The sequence below is a fragment of the Chenopodium album genome, chromosome 17, assembly GCF_948465745.1.
Source record: "Chenopodium album chromosome 17, dcCheAlbu1.1, whole genome shotgun sequence".
In the NCBI taxonomy this organism is placed as follows: domain Eukaryota; kingdom Viridiplantae; phylum Streptophyta; class Magnoliopsida; order Caryophyllales; family Amaranthaceae; genus Chenopodium; species Chenopodium album.
Window position 1 is genome coordinate 31,206,279 of NC_137850.1, and position 19,828 is coordinate 31,226,106.

Consider the following 19,828-nt stretch of genomic DNA (forward strand, 5'->3'; position numbering starts at 1 on the left):
AGCTAAGACTTATTGGTGCGTGACTGTCATGTTTGGACGATAAAAAAGGAGCTTAGTAAACAAATCAACAATATTCTCATTTGTATGAACTTTGCAAAACCTTAAGATCTTTCTTGTCAACTATATTGCGGAAGAGATAAAACTTCTTCAACACATTTGGATTTGTAATGTGATCTTAGGAGCTTAGTAAACAAATCAACAATATTCTCATTTGTATGAACTTTGCAAAACCTTGAGATCTTTCTTGTCAACTATATTGCGGAAGAGATAAAACTTCTTCAACACATTTGGATTTGTGATGTGATCTTGGTTCCTTTGCTGAGCAATGGCACCGTTGTTATCACAGTACAAGTCAATTTCATTCGTATGTTAGATGCTACTCCTAAGAGTCCTAACTCTTAAGGAATTTCTTAATCCAAATCATTTCTCGTCTTTTTTTCTCCATGCACTAAGATATTACCTTCAGTCGTTCAGGATATTCTAACTATGTTCAGCAGTATCACTCATTTGGATTTGATTGAAATCTACACACATGCTTGAAACATACATATGAAATATCTAAACGAGTACAGTTCATGGCAAACATGATGAATCCTTTTGCAAATGCACAAGGAACATTTCTCAATTGCTTATATGCATCAATCCCGAAGGATATTGATTCTTGTAGAATTAAATCCCATGTTATGAGAATAGGAAGGCTCTTTCATATTTAACAATCACTAACCTTATCAACCTAAGTTTCTTGACAGTTCATCAATCTTCTAGATCAGTATCTAAGAAATGGGTAGCAAAGACAAAGAACGGATTTAATTTATACAAACAGCTGCATGAACAAGAAATTCACAATGCGACTCTCCGACACATCTCTTTGGTTTCCCTGCCAGGCAGAGAAGTATGTATGAAAAACTTCATATGGAGTTTGTGAGATTTGTCTATGGAACACATCATATACACCAAACTAGGTCGAAACAATTATACTGATTATAAACAGAAGTTTTTACATAATAACAAAATCAGTCAGCAGCCTGAAAATCCCCAAAGTCCTCATCTGCTACATCTGAATTTTGAGAGTCCTTCGATTTTAAATCAGGTTGAGGCTGCTCTTTGCCATGATCTTCTTTCTCTACTTCGAAATCTTTATCAGGGTTTGACTTGGGAGATCTAGGTGTTTTAGGAGAAGCAGTTGGTGACAAAGTCGCAGGTGGAGGAGGAGGAGGTTTAATAGCAAGGGCAGGCTCTATAGGTTTACTTTTTTCTGTAATTGAAAGGTTGTTCACACCCTGATCGATCGATTTCAGCTTTATATTGCCACCAGGTTTCTGACAATAATAAGTTTATTAATGACATGAGTACCAAACAATTTAATGAAGAAACAAAGAATAACTGACGAACTTACATTTTTCAACTGAAGAACAAGGGTCTCTCCATCTTTCAAACTGTAATCAACCGTTGAAGAATTCTGGAACTGGTACTCCATTTCTTCAGCAGTTTTCTTCTTATCGAGATACCTAAATTCATAGGTTTAAAAGCTTCAGTTCAATCATATAAATCTTTTGCAGATAACGTGCATCTCAGTGTTGTTATTTAACCAGGGGATTATTGTGTATATGTTTAGTTGTGTCAAAACTGTCAATTAAAGAAAGTAAATATGCAGAAAAGTGCAAGGAATTACTTCATATGATCATGCAGAGCAGCTTGGAAGTCATAAGCTTCAGTTCTCACTCGAAACCCTATCCCAACAAAAGCATGTCGAAGGCGACCACCTGGATAAACAAATCTAATTAAGAATTTAATTGCAATTTTAAAGTGAAGGATGAATAAATCAATGGTTCTCTGTGCTTTTTGCATGTAATTTCTTTGAAAGCAAGCTGCGTCCATTAGGGTATAATATAGCTTTTTCAAATAATTTAATCATAAGCAAGAGAATTTTAGCCGCTCACCTATGTTCTCTTCTATTCGGAGAACAAAGTACCTGCATAAGGAAATAGAAACTAAGAAGTCAGACAAGTTTTTTTAACTGAATATGCAAATAAGGTTATGCTATGTGCAAAACAATATATAGCAAACCTGCTACTATCAATTACAGGCTCCACAGGATGTTGCTCTCCTTTCCTCAAAAAAGCCCGAGCATATAGTTCACCTGAACCGATTCAAGAAGAATGAAAATGCTGAACAAAAGGTAAAAAATACATATCCCAACCAACACAGATCCAATTTACAATAGAAGACACTTATCCACCACATATACTGTAGAATAGTAATTTTTTTACCTGTTGACTTATCCTCAAGTCTGATTATGCACTCCTCTCCTTTGCTAATAACTTTCAAGACTCCTTCCCATGCCCATTTATTTACATCCCATTCATCAGCTCTACAATTAAACACAAAGTAATGCTAAAATCATCACTGATCAAATATATTCTCAGCAGAACTGACAAGCAACAAATTTCATGAAATCATCATCAACAAGGATTTGATCATCATTAATGGCACAATCTTGAACTTCATATGATTCGTATGAGAGAAACACAGAGTTGAATCAGTGGCCACACAAACCTCAAATTCTAACCATCTGCCATCTTACATGAATATTTGAACATTAGGCAATACTGGAAAAATAAGCTCCTATTTACACATTAGCATCCTTCAAAGTAAATGCTCTGATGATGGCTCTTATCAAAGTATTAGACCAGAGAGCAACGAGGGCATTATAAAATTAGAAGGATAAAGATAGTCACATGATCCATGACCACCAGGTGATCATGGAATAAAAGACCATAAAGCTTGAACAGCAACTTCTTTAACTTTTTACATGCAGATACTCAGCTAATGAATGTTCTCTGACTGATTTAGAGTTATCCAGTAATAAATTCCAGCTGCAATGATTAATATAGGCTTGAATAGTTTGGAGCAGCTACTTGCAATGTCTTGACTCTTGACAGCACCTACTGAGTTAATATGCAAGATACTGTAAATACTAAAAAGGATCTTAAAAAATGGCCAAGAATGTTATATTTGCAGAAACCAGGTATAGGTGCTTGTCAAGTGCTTCCACTTTGTGAAATACTACAATTAGTCAAAGAAGAAGAGTCAAAAAGCTAGTATAGATGGATTGGCAAAACAGGAAGCAGAGAAGGCAAAAGAAAAACTAAAGGCATTCACTTGGTAGCATATTGTAGCAGTGGCTAGAGAGTTAGAAAAGCTAATTCTCATTTGGATTCAGATTCTCTTTATATTCGTCATTTCGCCTTTAATTGCCTACAGATGGCCCTATCTATTCAAGAACTATAATAGAACCACAAACAAACAATAACAAAAAAATGGCAAGGTAATGGAAGGAAGGGTTGGTAAAAGTGATAACTTGAGCAAAATTCAATAGGGCACACAACTGGTATGTCATGACCCAGCCCATGGCATTAGGAAGCAATAATAACTCACTGTGCACTTCTTCATATTCTACAGCACATGAAATCATGATTTTGCTAATTACCACCAGTATAAAGCAAATGACTTTCATGCTTCCCATATTGTTTGGAACTCCACTATTTGAGCTGGAAATTTTCAAATCTGTGGAGGATCAATAGTTGAAGGCCTTCAAGCTCAGCAAGTAGCTATTACTAATGCTAGCAACAAGACTAACAGCAGGAACACTTAGCATAGATCCTGCCGCAAAAAAGGTCCTCTGAAATTCAAGTGTACATTCGTACACAAATCTAACCTTAACTAGTCAAGTCTTGCAAAGAGGCTAATAGCAATAAGATTTGAGTGTCACTTTAAACACAAGAGAGAAAGTTAAAAACTTGCACAGAGGCTTTGACCTACTATTTATGGCTAGAGAATAAATTCTATATATTATTGTCTTGTTTCTCAAACAAAGTTATCTTGGTGTGTTAATGGTCCATTGTGGTCCACTTTGGCACCCAAACCAAGCCAAATCACAAATGTGTGGTTTGGAATTTTCCCAGACCAAGCTACACCACCCCTCCCCCCAACCCCCACCCCCCCCCCCCCCAAAAAAAAAAAAAAAAAAAAAAGAAAAGAGAGATAAATCATAAATAGATAAATACTTCTTCCGTTCTTTTATTATTGCACCATATAAGTTGGACACACTTTTTTTGGTAGTGGGATAAAGGAAGAGAGAGAGGGGTAAAAGTACAAAATTATCTATGTGATGTAAACATAAATTAAAGAATCAAGTGTTAAAAGTAAGGGTATATTTGGTATTTGCAGTGTGAACACATATACTACCTCCGTTTCATATTATTTGCAACTTTGGAATATTTGGAGGTAGTATTTTGTTTCCTAAAATGGATATGGTGCAATAATTAAAAAACAGAGAAAGTATATAAAGTTAAAAATATTATTAAGAAAGAAACCACAGCAACGTATTGGTGCAATCTATTTAACATTGTTAACCGTTTTTTTTTTTTTAAAAAAAAATTTACAATCACAAGTTATTCGATGATATATAAATTTTACAATCACAGGTTTATACTACCAATAAGTTTACAAGGTATACTTGTTGAAACACTAATGAGCTAATCAGAAAACATTTTCCAAGAAAATGATAATGAAATTTACTTTGATTCTGTGGAACTATATGGCCAAGTAGTAGGACATTACTGACTACAATGATTGATTGGAAGAAACAAATACATAGTATAAGTATTTGATACAATGTGCAACAATGATTTACATTTTTATCAATATAGAAGCTTGAGTATAACAATCACAAAAAGGTAGCTTTGGATAGTTGGATCTCTAGTAAGGTGTAAATGCAAGTTGCTTTAATTCTAGATTGCTTAGAGGAGAGATGGAAGGGAGATACAAGTTGACTATCTGGACTAGAACAGGATAACAGCCTGGCAGTCTTGAAGTGAAACTGGGAAAAGTAATTATCTCTTCCAAATTTTATAACATAGATCTAAATCTTTTATCATCGACATTGTCAAATGATAGCCGTGGATCTCTAGCAAGGTGAAATGGTAAGTCGCCACTCGCCAGAATGCTAGATTGCTAGAAGGAAATATAGCAGGCAGACAGAAAGACTAGCCTATTTGAAACCAACAAAAACAGGATTGCAGCTTGGCAGTCTTTAAATGAAGGAAAAAGAAACCTCTCAAGTTTGTTACAGAACATCAAAAAGGAAGCTTGGTCTTTATCACATCAACAAAGTTAAAGGGTGCATTAGCAATGAAGAACAAGATAGTGTTCATCTAAAGTAGAGTCAACTATGTTGTTGTATACAATAAGAGAGAGTAAAGTGAAGAACAAGAAATATGCAACGTCAGTGTCATAGTACTTTCTCCGTTCGTTTTATATTGCAATGTTGGAAGATTTACACTATTCACACACTTCTTTGACCATCTTTTAAGATTTTATACGTCAGAAAAAAAATAAAATCATGGCGGGTCAAGTAAGATTAATCTCGATACACAGTTTAACAATATTAACTTATTGTATATTTTACAAAAGTATAATAAAGATATTAACGGTATAAAATGTGCATTGGCAACAATGCCAAGCGTGAAAACTCTAACATGGCAATTAAAAAAGAACGGAGGAAGTATGACACGGAAATACGGAATAAAAAAAACTTATTGGTACTAAACTTCCAAATAGATCCAAGGTATCCATCCATGTGCCATGTCACTATGGGTATAACTATTACTGTATAGTTGCCCAATTGGGAAAACCGAGCTCACTGCCAATTTTACAGGTAGAAGTGACATGCAGGTGTACTCACTAACACAACTACATAAAATTAACACTGCCTAGTGGATATGCTCTAACTCAAAAAGTTCCTTAGCAGAGGATAGGGGCCATAGGACATATCAGACTAATGATTACTGAATGAGTTGGTATAACTTGACAAGATCACAAAAGAATGGTAGAGCAAAATTTAAGAAATTCAAGAAACAACTATGATGCGCCCTGTTCTAAAACTAGCAAAATTTCCGGCTCTCAATTGCAATTACCAAGTATGACTCCAAAACATGAATGCTTAACAAAAGAGATCTAACTCTTCACTGATACTCTGGTCTACCACATGCTTATGTTCCATGAGGAATCTATGTAAGCAGCCTCCATATTATCAAAGGGGATCCTGTACCAGCCTAGCTTATTACCACAAACTCTGTTCCTCAAGGTATGGAGCCAAAAGGTGGATCAAGACACTAGCATTCTTCAGCTGTGTGTCTATTGTCTACTGTCCACTGCCTAGTTCTCTACCTAAAGAAATAAAGTATGACTGGCAAAAGAAACAGTTTCAGAGGCTTCGAACATCAACAAATATTACATAGGCTCAAAATGCTCCAAGGCGATAAGGTTTTCCTGCGTGTCGGTGCATCCCTTTGAACTGAGGCGCACTTAAGTAAAGTAAACAAGAAAAAAAATTGTGTGACTCAAGCTGCGACGCAGTGCGCCTTAGTGAGTACAATAGGCACACCTCTAGTGTGCCTTATCATAATCGCCAATCCAAAACCAAAAAAGGCACATGACCAATTTTTCCTTGTGCCTAGGCGCACTTTTTATACACTGACATAAACCAAAAGGAACAAAAGGCTTCATTGGCATGCATTGAAGAAGGAATTAATGCCTCCACACAAACATCCTAGATTAATGTAAGTAGTAGTGATGTGAATCTCAAGAATGGTTATGTGACTAACATTTTGGGTCACCAAAAATAGCATAAGTGACTATCAAAAGGGGAAGGAGGGAGTAGTATTTCTTTTGTCACTTAAGCATTGTAACGGTGACTACAAATTAAATTCTGGATAACAGTGAAATTTTAAGACAAAATGTGGATGACATTATGTCAATATGAAATGGTTCTAGAAGAAAATATGTACAGGCAGAAAGCTCAATAATTTAACATTGAATCCAAAAATTGAATGCACGGATAAAATACCTGTATGAAGCAGCAGTTTTCCTTGGGGGTATCTGCAGAACACAAAAGCACAATAAGGCCTTAAACTATATACATAACAGACAAGATCCTCAAGGAAATTGTGTTCATTGCAATTTAGGATAAAATTGGTCATACAGTAAGAAAATCAATCATGACTAAGATCATAACTACATGTTACATGACAATCGGCAAGTAACCCGAAACTTTCATTGGGAAACAAAAGGTTCACAAAATCTGGGAAATAAAAGGTTCACAAAACCACAAAGCAGTTCACCGAAAACAGAATCTTTGAAATTACAAAATAAAGTCTTTTCTCGAAAATAAAAACACTAAATTTCAGATCATGATACACCAAGTAAGGAACCACACCAATCTATGCAGAACTTGGTGGTTAAACTCGATTACGATTACAAACAATAGTGTAGTTCCCACCGAAATGTAGCTCTAAATCACCATGATAAATAGCACATGAATTAATGCAGATGGATTATATATCTGTAATTTCATAAACCCAAGATCGACAAAATCCACCTCAATCCACAGTGAGATAACACATCTAACACCTAAGACCAAGTTAATCAAAGAATTCAAAAACATTACACAACCCAATAATCAAGAAATTAACCCAACAAAATCAACCTCAATCCACAGTGAGATAACACATCTAACACTTTAAACCAAGTTAATCAAAGAATTCAAAAACATTACACAACCCAATAATCAAGAAATTAACCCTACAAAATCAAGTTACACAACTAAAAGCTCAAAGATCATAACCCAAAAATCAAAAATTAATCAAAAACCCTACTAATCCATGATCAGCAAAACAGTAATATGCATTAATCAACTGTTCCATTTTCTTCCACACCATCTACATTTGCATACCAGTTTATCAAACATAGTTCCAAAAAGTTCAATATTTTCAATACAATATAATAAAACCCAACTCGCAAATCAAATAAAATTAAGAAATAAAATTGAAATCAGATAGAAGAAAGAGGGAAATTACGATGTAGACATAGCATTCGGGGACATGAAAGAGGACAAGTTCAATTGGGTCGTCTTCTTCTTCGGTCTCATCTATTTTTTGTTCACCATTTGATGAGGTTTTCTCCGTCTCCATTGTTGTGGTCTAAAGCTGAGAAAGAAGATGAAAGTGATTCAAAGTTCTGATTTCTGATTTTGTAATGGGGTTTTTGGTAAGGTGGTTGAAGGGGATTCAGGGGGTGGTTATGGTTGGGAAGAGTCGCTGTAATTTTCCGTTCTTCTTTTCCTGGTTGTTGCTTGGGAATTGTCAATTGTTAGCTCAGGGGTCATGGATGATTCAGGTGGCCATGGACCGGACCGGTCCGGGCCGGGCCGAGCTGGCATGAGGTAAAGATGATCATGTGGCTGGCCGGGTCGGGTTTGGTTAGGCTTTATATAAAAAAATATGCATATTATGTGAGGTTGGGCTAAGGATCGGGTTGAAAATGCTTCCCCAAATCCCATAAAATTGGATTAGGCCTAGCATGAGGGTCAATTAGTACAACAACATGAAAATGATCATATTGAGCATGGGATAAGAAGCATGTCAGCAACTCCTGGGTTGTGGATGACATCATTTCCAAAGTACTGGCACAAGGCTAGCACAAGCACGAGCACTTTGCGATGACTTATTTATTAAACCAATTTACCAAAAATATAAAAACCTTTAAAGGCCTATATGCATAGCATTATGGCATGACATGGTGTGTGAGTTGGGCTATGCATGAGCAAGCCTGACATAACACGGGTTTTTTTGGCACATTTAAAACACGGTTTGCTTGAGCACAATAGACTTTGATACGACATGTGGGCCTACATGGCTCGACCCTTGCTCGTCTTTGATTGTGAAGTTAGGATAAATCAGGCCGCTTCAAGCATAATTGGACTTATGGGATCGTGCAAGTCACAAAAAATTGCATTCCAATAACAGTACATATAACATATATTGTTTCAATAAACCTAGAAAACACATAAGAGCTACAAAATTAGGACACATAGGCAGATACTAATCATTGATCACTTGAATTGTACAATAATATGATTAAATCTAAATCAGTTGTCTAGATTATCTTATTAAACATGATTAAAATTAAGATATCGGGTTTAACAAAATTAATAAAGATGATACAAACAATATACCCCGTAGTATATAGTAAAAGGGAATACAATGAACAAAATATAATATAATATGAATACAACAAAATTAGTGTACATCTAAAATAACATCGTATAAAAGGTAAAAGAGTTCAAAAAGGAGAAAATAAATCTATACTAGTATAGTGCCCGTGCGATACACGGCTTATAAAGTATAATATTAATCCCATTGAAAAATATATATTTGTTCAATGAATAAAAATAAACTCATTTATATATTACTCCGTAACAAATTAATTATAAATGGTTGTCCTCACAATAATGGCCAAATACAAAAAATTAAGGAATATGACCGTGTAGTATAGTAATTTATGTCATTCACAATTTTTGGTATGTGGCTTGTTGTACCGTACGATAGGGGTTACTCGAGTTACTTGATCGAGGTTTACTCGAGTTGTCTGGATTACTTAAGTTTCTCGGTCAGGGGTTACTCGAGTTTCTTGGTCAGGGATTACTCAAATTACTTGGTCAGGGGTTACTCAAGTTGTCGGGGTTACTCGAGTTACTCGGTCAAGGGCTACTTATGTTACTCCTGACTGAGTAACCCCTCAAGTAACTACTGACCGAGTAACCCCTCAAGTAATCCATGACCGAGCCCCTGATCGAGTAACCCCTGATTGAGTAACTCTGACTGAACCCTCATGCTGACCAAGTAAATTATGACCAAACTCCTTAAGTAACCCCTGATCGAATTACTTGAGTAACCCCTGACCGAACTCCTTAAATAACCCCTGACCAAGTAACTCGAGTAACCCATGACCGAGTAACCCCTAACAGAGTAACTTGAGTAATCCTTGACCAAGTAACTCAAGGGACCCCTGACCGAGTAACCCCTTAAGTAACCTTTGACCGAGTGAACCCCTCAAGTAACCCCTGTTCAAACCCCTCAAGTAACCCATGACCGAGTAACTCGGATAACCCCTAACAAAATAAGTCGGGTAACTCCTGCCACACGGTGTGGCTTGCTGCACCAAAAAGTTAGTATGTCATTCACATTTGTTTGTTTTATCCCCTTTTATTATTTAATTAATAATCTATTATAGACATTCTAATAAATTGTTTTCCTTAATGATACGTATAGGTTCCGAAACAAAAGTTTCAATCTTGAAATATAAAAAACTAATCGTGGTTGTAGTATTTGAAATTTTTTCCATAAAATTGAATCGAATATTCATATAACACATGGTAATCATGTTTTTTTAATATATAAAAATAGTTCTTAGAAGTATTTGTTACCTTATAATTTAACTTAAAATAAATAAATAGTACTCGAATTTATAGGCTTACTCATTTTCTATCACCCGTTGGGAGAAAAAAAAAATCTAAAATTATTCTTTTTATACCACACCTAATACCCATATTTTCCCTTAGTATCCATCAATTTACCCACCCAAAATAATAAATTTGTATTTTACCCACGCATGGTACCCAAAATAATAAATACAAGTTGTCATATAACACATGGTAATCATGTATTTAATTTATAAAAATAGTTTTTACAAGTATTTGTTATTTTATAATTTAAATTAATACAAATAATTAATACTCAGATAGGTTTTCTCACTTTCTATCCCTCGTAGGGAGAAAAAAATTCTAAAATTATTCTTGTTATAACACACCTAATACCCAATTTCCCCTTAGTATTCATCAATATATTTACCCCCAAAAATGATGAACATGTATTTGTAGGACTTTAGATACACTAAGCGGAATTGCATGAATCACATTCATAAGCATCTAAATACCAAGATCAACGCATAACATATAAAGAACATATAATAATACCTTTAAAGCGTGAATCCACTTGCAATCGAGCAAGAACAACGAGAGATGAACCTCAAGTGTGATTCCTCTACTTGGTCCACGGGCACAGATTAAACTTCCACTAATGCTAGTTAGTTGTGATCGAACGCTTCAATCAACCTTCAACGGAGAAGAGAGACAAACTAACCAAGAACCACCACGATAAGTCGATAACCACCACGAACCACCGCCTATGGGCGCCGGCCGTACGGACATGAGGGGAGAGTGAGAGAGCCGTGAATGAGGTGAGAGAAAAGGGAGTTTAGGACTTTTGGAAACTGGTTGCCTTGTGTCACAATTTACTGATTGTTAATTGTGTCTTATGTCAACCCTAGGCATGGATCTTATTTATAGATCACATCTCTAAATAAGAGTCCATGTCAAGCCCAAAGTCCTATCCCTAATCAAACAAATCTAGCCCAAACCCTTTCATGGTATGTCATAATCTCATAAGGCCCATTAATGAGTCTCTTACTAGTTTAACCCAATACCCTTGTTGTGTGACCTCATAGGATCCATTCTAGTGGGCTTTGGACTATTTGACTAGCCCAAAGCTCATTGATCATAATCTAGCAATAGACAATGACGACTCAATAGAACGAACTTATTATCTCCACAATAGTGATCCTTGATATATCTAGTAATTGCACTTATCGGAGACATAATTCCTTCAATCTCCCACTTGTCTGAGACAAGTGCGCAATATTCAAATTCCTTAAGTCAATGTGTGTCGATTTGATAATATGATTGCATCTCATGTCGTGATCATATTAATCTACAAATCTTTTCTTGAAATCTGAGTTAGAATTACAAAACAAATGATTACTACGTAATCCATTTGAGCACGGCCATGTATTTTCTGAATTCTCCTTCTTCAAGGGCCAAGACACATTCCTAATTAAATAGGTATACTCAATCCAATCTTGTGGCAACCAAAGCTCCCACTCAACTCATGAAGTAACCAGGAAACACCCTTTATTGTCTCCAGTTACGGGTACACGTTTGAATGTACACAGTAATATCAATTATTAAATGGTATCAATGTTCCACTCATATAAAAGGAATCCACTAATATATCCGGAAGCTCTATACTTGAAATTCAAAGTAGGTCTATAGTTCGATCATGCATCATTCATGCATATCCATGTGATTGACCGAGCATCACTACGCTCCTATAGCCCATGAAACTGCGCTATCCAATCAATCTTACATGTTAGTCCATTTTGAAATTATTTATGTCCACTTTAATGACTTTGAACTAGGAACTTAAATAATATATGAATTTAGTTCACCTGTGGGGTTTCATTCACCAGGTCATCAACCTGGTGAGCCCATCAATCCATAATTATTTTGGAAATTTTATTTAATATCAAAAACCATAATTAAATAAGAGAAATAATAAATTTATGATTAAACATAATTCTGCAAATGAATGTATTACATATGTAATAAGTTTTTGTCAAAAACAAACACAACTTAAATTACATTATCAGCCTCAATCCAGTTGCACTAGTATGTTTCTCATGCTTAGGTAATGAAAGGTGTTTAGTAAGTGGATCAGCGATGTTCACACACTACAACAAAAGGAGCTTTTTTTCGACGCTATTACTTCGACGCTAGGGCTAGGGCTAGGGCTAGGGCGTCAACTTTAAATTATGATATCCGTGTTTCCTCGACGCTTCAGTAATTTTAGACTATCTTTAGCGTCGAGAACACGGACATCTGCCCTGCACGTGAACTAAATCAAGTGAACCCACGGATTAAAATACCGCCTAATGTCACAAACTCCCAATTGCCCAATATTCTCTTAACCCTAACTAATTTTTTTCCCTTCACTCGATCAGAATTTTACACAAATTCATGGTGTCATGGCTAGATTTCGAATTCAGATCTCGTTTCTCTTTGCGTTTCTCATTATTCTATCACAATAATTGATATATTTTTCCGAAAATAACTGTCTTCCTCTCAGATCTGATGGTTTGCGTTGAAAATTGATATGCGATAGCTATTGTTCTTGTTCTCCTCAAAGGTTACATTTTTATATCACTCTTTGTTGATTTTAACTTCTAATAGTACTTCTTTCAATTTCTGTGTGAGTTTAATTTATACTTGCAAGTTGTAATTACCCAATTTTACTCGTTTCAAAACCCTAGGTTATAGATCTTGTTGAACTACTATTTCTTCAATTAAAACTCTTATTGGATTTCAAAAGTTAAGATCTTTTTTATTACGGTATTAAAAGCTTGACATTGAAATTTTTTGTTTATAGAGAAAAAATAAAAATAAAAAATCAAATTACTCTTATTGGAGCAGAGTCGAATGGTTAATGGGGTTAGAGATTATATCGTGGAGCTAAAAGAAACTCCTGGAAAGAAGAGCTTGTATCGAACTAATTAATGGTGAGATATTGATTGCTTTATTGTTTTCACTGGTTTTGAATGATTTTGATGATAATGTTATATATGAAGTTGTTGGCAAGGCATTGCAATTGGATGCTAATTAAGCAGAGCTGATCTTGACAAAGTATATTGGTCCTCAGTATGAAATAGAGTATACTGGTCCTCAGTATGAAACAGAGACACGAGCTACGGTAATTTAACTCAAAACATGAGAATTATTAATCCATTATAGCTAGAAAAGTAATGAGATAATTATAAGTTCAACATTGCAAAATTAAGTTATGTACTATACTTGCTATGAGCTTTTGTTTTGCTGGCTGTTCTTTTTCAAATATTTGTTTTTTTTTTATTAAGTTCTTAATTATCCTTGTTGTTGAGTGGTATGGTGGTATTTTTTTTGTCCATGTTTCTCTTGATTTATTCTACTTCTTATTCCTAGAGTTGAAATCTTTAAAATAGACTCTAAACTGGTTGTATTGTTGTAAAGCTAAGTTTGATTACATTTGGACCTTTTTGAAACCTTGTTTGTGATAGATACTTACTAGTTCTTTTAAACAAAAAAGTATAAATTCAAATGAATTTAGTTTCTATTACCATACTGGTTATCTGAATACTTCTAGTTTAGCTCCTAGGATGAGGTTAGTCAGTTAAAATGTCTCAATTTAAAAGTGAAACTTAGCCTTACCTTTGCAATTGCAGTGAGACTATTCCAACTCTACACATTCTGTTTATATCTGGTTGTGTTGGTGTTTTATATTTTTTTGCTGGTGAATTACCATGGTTTGGAGTTTTTTTATATGTCGCAGCTATGTATTGCTGATGCTGTTATTTTACCATTGCCTTGTAGTTGCAGTGATGTTAATCCCAAAAACGATAGACCTACAGTCGTTTTTAGCCCCTAATCCCTCATGAAAATTATAGATCTAAAAAATTTATCCAATTTAGGCTCAAGAATCTCTCAATTTGGAATTGTGTGCTAGGAGTTATGCCTTCTGGAAATTTCTGTGGTCTTCTGGCTTGATTCTATCGCTGCGGGGCTATTATATTTACTTGATGCCTCTATGTGTGGGTTGTTTCCCTGTAGTTGGGTGGGCTTGCTAAAATGAATACATTGGCTTTTCTTATTTGTTTTAATCTAATTTTCCTCTAATAAATTATATATTAGTTTAAAGTACGGTTGTGTTCTTGCATTGTTAACAAATGCTTGATTTTAGTGCTTTAATGAATATGAAGTGAATGGCTTTAACAGGGGAAGGATTCGTTACATTTTTGTAATTTTTTTCAGCAAGAGGTGGATGCTTACTTGGGTTCTTCACAGGTTTATCAATCCCACCAATAACAGTTGTTTCATATAATTTCGTGTTATTAGAAAAAGTTGCAGGTTGATTTCTATTTTCTGATTATCAACTTATGTATCTAAAGGTTGTAATATATATCAACTGATAATATACACTCATATATATAAGCTCTCTATACCTTCCGCAGTTTCACAAGTAAACTAGTTCTCTATTGAACACACACCGACAAGGTAAAGGTTGTAAGGTACTAGTTTTGCCATGCATATCCTTCTAAATTACTATTAAAATTAAATATATTTGTTAATTTGAATGACTGAATTATATCTTTAGTTGCGAATAAACATGTTAGTTTGTTCTCTATGGTTTAGTACCCATTTTGAAGCTCTGATTTTGGTAGTGTAATTTTTTAATTTATACTTTTAGAGGATAAAGCTGTTCAGCTGGGTTGCAATCAATTAACTTACTATCTTTAAAGCTCTGATTTTGTCGTTGTAGTATATAATGTATAATTATTGTTGTTCTGTTAGGGAATATGATCAACTAACTATTAACTTGTTTTACTCAACCAGCAAAAATATATGGTAAATTTAACTTCAAGCTTTGACATGCTTGTTATTGGTGCAGGATATTGCTGTGACTATTTTATATACGTCAAAGTTATTAATCAAGTGGTTCTATGAAGATATCTTAGTGGCTCCAAAATCAAAACATCAGCATTATAGAATTTTTATTTGTTGATTCATGAGTGGTAAGGAGACTTGAAATAAACGGAGGATTTGAGTTTGTGTCCATACTGAAGTTTCAGGTGTGAAACTGCAACTGTCCCTCTCTTATCCCTTTAGCTTCCCTCTCTGCATTAAAATGTATGTTTTGTTCATTATATTGCTAAAAATTTCTACTTTCAGCTTACTTAGTGTAGTTTTGAGTTATTTTAATGAACACTATGTTACTTTAATTGCCTTGGATGATGATATACTTTGGTAAAATGTGGTTTTTTTTTTTTTTGGATTGCTAGTTTCTTATGCTTGAATACCCTTATTCTGAAAAAAGAGGGTGGCTTCTAGTTATTGCCTTATAGTACTTGGTGTCGTTTCTTTTCGAATCATAGTAATTGATATTTATATTACTAGTTAAATTTCTTTCATCAGTTTAATTGCTAGTTTCTTATGCTTGAATACCCTTATTCTGAAACAAGAGGGTGGCTTCTAGTTATTGCCTTATAGTAATGCATATTTATATTACTATTTTAATTTCTATCGTCAGTTTAAATGATTAAATTACTCAAAACTGATGTGATGCTCCCAACACTATCACTTTTGGTGCTTCTTTAGTTCAAGGTTGATTTCTAACATAGATATTTGCCTAATGATTCAAGAGGGGGATCCTTCCTGATAAGGTAACCTGTAATTTGTTGCTTAGACCTTTGGTTTTTAATTTTTTTTATTAATGTGCAACTGGTCAACAATAAAGGCTTCTTCTTTTATAGGCATGATAGTAGTGAAGTTATCAAACAAGTTTTAAGTACTAGGCTTAGCCTTGATGTTATTCATCTGAGTTTGCTGAAAATATGATATTTTGCATATAGTAAATTAAATTGTAGTAATATTGTGCTGTAACTATTTAAAAGTTGTACATGTTATCATTTTGGCTATCTAGCTCTTTTTTCCTTGTATTTTATCTTCTGGAGTTGCGTTCTGCATACTAATGAGTTTAAGACTCAGTTTGAGCTGATTAGTGTGAAATATAAATGGCTGTGTGCGGATATCTGAGTGGAATATCCCATGTATTGTCTTGGTAATGCATCTCCACTATTCAACTAGATTTTCTCATCGATATTTCTCAACATCCTTGTTCCTTCTTATCACCTATAGCACCAAAATTAGAACAATAAATTATAGAAAGATTGATGTTGTTGCAGGATGCTGATCACACTGTTGTCGCTCCACCTTGCGTTGTTGCTCCATAATATTGTTGCTGATGCTGTTGATCCATGATGATGTTGTTGTCTGTCTTCCCAGGACTCACTAAATCACTTAGTTCCTACCGAAGGATCTACAAACATCAAAGGGTGTGCTGTGAATTCAAGGCCAACAATGATTCGAAACAATATGAACTTTGCTTTACGCCCCTTGCAAGCATATTAGGAGCAGCAGCTAATTGGAGATCGATTGAAGTTTAGTTTTTTTTTTTTTGTTTTTTTTTTTTTTTTTTTTTTTGTGAAGAAATGTGCAGATTTGTTCCACTAGTACTAGTCATGAATGAAGTATAGGTTGAAATTATATTTCTTGTACTACCTAATAGAAAACTCATTATAATGAGATATTGTACATGTAATATAACATATTTATATGCAATAAAAAAATTGGCTTAATTTTGCTGTGTATATATTGGTAATACTAGTATACTAGTAAATTTTTAGTGTGAAATAATTTTTTAGGTAAATATATTCTAGATATTTTTGTAAAGAATCTGGACCAAAAAAAAGTCACAAACAATGAGAATATAGACAGAAATAAGCGTCGCCAAAATATTAAACATCTAATATATGAGACTATGGACACAATAAAGCGTCGCCAAATCTGAGATTTTAGACACAAAAAAGCGTTGATAAACTTGAGAAAGTGCGCCAAAAGTGCAAATTTCGACGCTTCGTATAAAAATTTGGACCTCTTATAGCGTCGAGATTCGCGACGCCTTTTTATGACGTCTAATTTTCTCGACTCACATTATTTCGACGCTTTTTTGAAGCGTCGAGAAATAGCTTGAAAAGCGTCTAAAAAGGACGGATTTTCTAGTAGTGTCATCCGTATGAACTTTGCACATCTTGACATCTCCTCTGCCAACGATCTCTCGAATGAGGTGATACTTCCTCTCAACATGTTTGGATTTGAAGTGTGACCTTGACTCCTTTGATTGAGCAATGATGCCATTGTTGTCACAATGTAACTCAATTCCCTTTTGAGCACTTGGTATGATGTCCAGCTCTGTTAGGAACTTCTTAATCCAAACTGCTTCCTTAGCTGCTTCAACAGCAGCCAAATACTCTGATTCTGTCGTAGAGTCTGCGACAGTGCTTTGCTTCGAACTCTTCCAGCTCACTACTCCTCCATTCAGACAAAAAATGTACCCAGATTGGGATCTGAAATCATCTTTGTCTGTTTGGAAACTCGCATCCGTATAGCCTTTGACAACCAACTCATCTCCGCTGCCATATACTAGAAACATTCCTTTCGTCCTTCTCAAGTACTTAAGGATGTTCTTGGCAGCTGTCCAGTGTGCTTCACTTGGATTTGCTTGAAATCTGCTACACATGCTTAGAGCATATGCAACATCTGGCCTTGTACAAATCATGGCATACATTATCGACCCTACTGCAGAAGCATAAGGTATAATAGTCATACGTCTCATCTCATCTGGCATAACAGGGCACTGAGATTTACTGAGCGTAATGTCATGGGTCATGGGGAGAAATCCTCTCTTGGAGTTTGTCATCTCAAACCTGTCAAGAACCTTATCAATATAAGTCTCTTGACTTAGTCCAATCATCCTTCGAGACCTATTTCGATGGATCTTGATTCCCATAATGTACTCGACGTCACCCAAGTCTTTCATGGAGAAACAACTCTTCAACCACTCCTTGACTGACTTAAGCATTGGTATGTCATTCCCCATGTGTAGTATGTCATCTACATACAAGACTAAGAAAACCACGCTGCTCCCACTAGACTTCTTGTATACACAAGGTTCCTCTTCGCTCTTGAGAAAACCAAACTGTTTGATCACCTCATCAAAACGAAGATTCCAACTCCTTGATGCTTGCTTCAATCCATAAATGGATTTCTGAAGTTTGCATACCCTTCTAGGATTTTCTGGATCTTCAAAACCCTCAGGTTATGTCATATACACTTCCTCCGTCAAGAACCCATTCAAGAAGGCAGCTTTGACATCCATCTGCCCTTTTTCATAATCGAAAAATGCAGCAATCGCTAGAAGAATCCGAATGGACTTAAGCATTGCTATTGGGGAAAAGGTTTCATCATAATCAATACCATGAATCTATCTATACCCTTTTATAACTAGTCTTGCTTTATAGATGTAGGCATTTCCATCCTTGTCTGTTTTAATTTTGTAGACCCACTTGCTTCCAATGGGTTTTACCCTATAAGGCAAGTCTACCAGTGTCCACACTGCATTTTCAGACATCGATTCCATTTCGGACTTCATGGCTTCAAGCCATTTCTCTAAGTCGGGGCTCGCCAAAGCTTGCTTGTAGGTTGCGGGTTCCTCATTCTCCAATAGGAAGATTTCAGAATCATCAGTTAACAGAACCTCAACAAACTGTTTGTTTTTTATTCTGGCAGACGTACGTGGGGTAGGAGCAACAATAAAAATGTTCTCTTCAACTCTTTGAAGATTTTCACAAGAATTAGATTCAAGTGGGACGATAGGAGTCTCGCTAGTCGAATTAGCTTGCTCCGACGCATGATTAGTCAACTCATGTGCCCTCGCCTCTGATGTGGTGTTATCCACATCCATTTGTTGCTCGCCTCGAATTTCTTCGAGAATCACTTTACTCCCACTTGACTTTGTAGAAAGAAATTCTCTTTCTAGAAATACACCATCAAGAGCAACAAATACTTTGTTATCTGCGCTATTGTAGAAGTAATACCCTTTTGTTTCCTTGGGATAACCCACGAAGAAACATTTGTCTGATTTAGGGCCAAGTTTGTCACCTTGTAAATGTTTTACATAGACTTCACAACCCCAAATCTTGAGATAAGACAACTTTGGAACTTTTCCAGTCCATAACTCATATGGTGTCTTCTCAGCTGCTTTGGACGGGCTTCTGTTTAGTATGTTCGCAGCTGCTTCCAATGCATATCCCCAGAACGATATGTGCAAATCAGTAAAGCTCATCATGGATCGAACCATGTTAAGAAAGGTTCGATTCCTCCTTTCTAACACACCATTCAACTATGGTGTTACTGGAGGAGTTAACTGTGAAAGTATTCCACAATCCCTCAAATGATCATCAAACTCTTGAGTCAAATATTCACCACCACGATTGGATCGTAGTGCTTTAATTGTCTTCCCAAGCTGGTTTTGTACCTTATTCTGGAATTCCTTGAACTTTTCAAAGGATTCCGACTTGTGCTTCATTAAATAGATATAGCCATACCTACTTAAATCATCAGTAAAAGTAATGAATTAGTTAAAACCACCTCTAGCTTTTGAAC

The 19,828-nt window shown here is 35.3% G+C and overlaps 1 protein-coding gene and 1 long non-coding RNA gene across 3 annotated transcripts; one reads left to right on the forward strand and one right to left on the reverse strand.

The window, feature by feature from the left end:
• Positions 1–681: 681 nt before the first annotated feature.
• Positions 682–8,275, reverse strand: LOC145587776 (uncharacterized protein At1g03900-like). The gene is made up of 8 exons (XM_081644453.1): positions 7,920–8,275; positions 6,911–6,942; positions 2,271–2,371; positions 2,068–2,140; positions 1,941–1,972; positions 1,673–1,763; positions 1,397–1,508; positions 682–1,319 (listed from the first exon to the last, which is right to left on the reverse strand). Exons 1-8 carry the CDS (start codon positions 8,031–8,033, stop codon positions 1,014–1,016), a joined length of 861 nt encoding a protein of 286 aa, XP_081500579.1. The 5' UTR covers positions 8,034–8,275; the 3' UTR covers positions 682–1,013.
• Positions 8,276–12,706: 4,431 nt separating this feature from the next.
• Positions 12,707–16,974, forward strand: LOC145589562 (uncharacterized). Of its 2 annotated transcripts, XR_014101753.1 has the most exons (5): positions 12,707–12,923; positions 13,164–13,293; positions 13,363–14,835; positions 15,216–15,396; positions 16,510–16,974. It is a non-coding gene; the product is annotated as an uncharacterized LOC145589562 (long non-coding RNA). The 2 variants fall into 2 exon arrangements; XR_014101752.1 differs by having other exon boundaries at positions 13,363–15,396.
• The last annotated feature ends 2,854 nt before the right edge of the window (positions 16,975–19,828 follow it).

What these genes read in the sequence shown, in the direction of transcription:
- LOC145587776 (XM_081644453.1), bottom strand. Translation starts at nt 8,033, where the DNA reads ATGGAGACGGAGAAAACCTCATCAAATGGTGAACAAAAAATAGATGAG. An exon ending in AAAACTGCTGCTTCATACAG is followed by an intron (nt 2,372 to 6,910) that starts GTATTTTATCCG and finishes GTTTAATTGTAG; the next exon opens with AGCTGATGAATGGGATGTAA. An exon ending in CCTGTAATTGATAGTAGCAG is followed by an intron (nt 1,973 to 2,067) that starts GTTTGCTATATA and finishes TTCCTTATGCAG; the next exon opens with GTACTTTGTTCTCCGAATAG.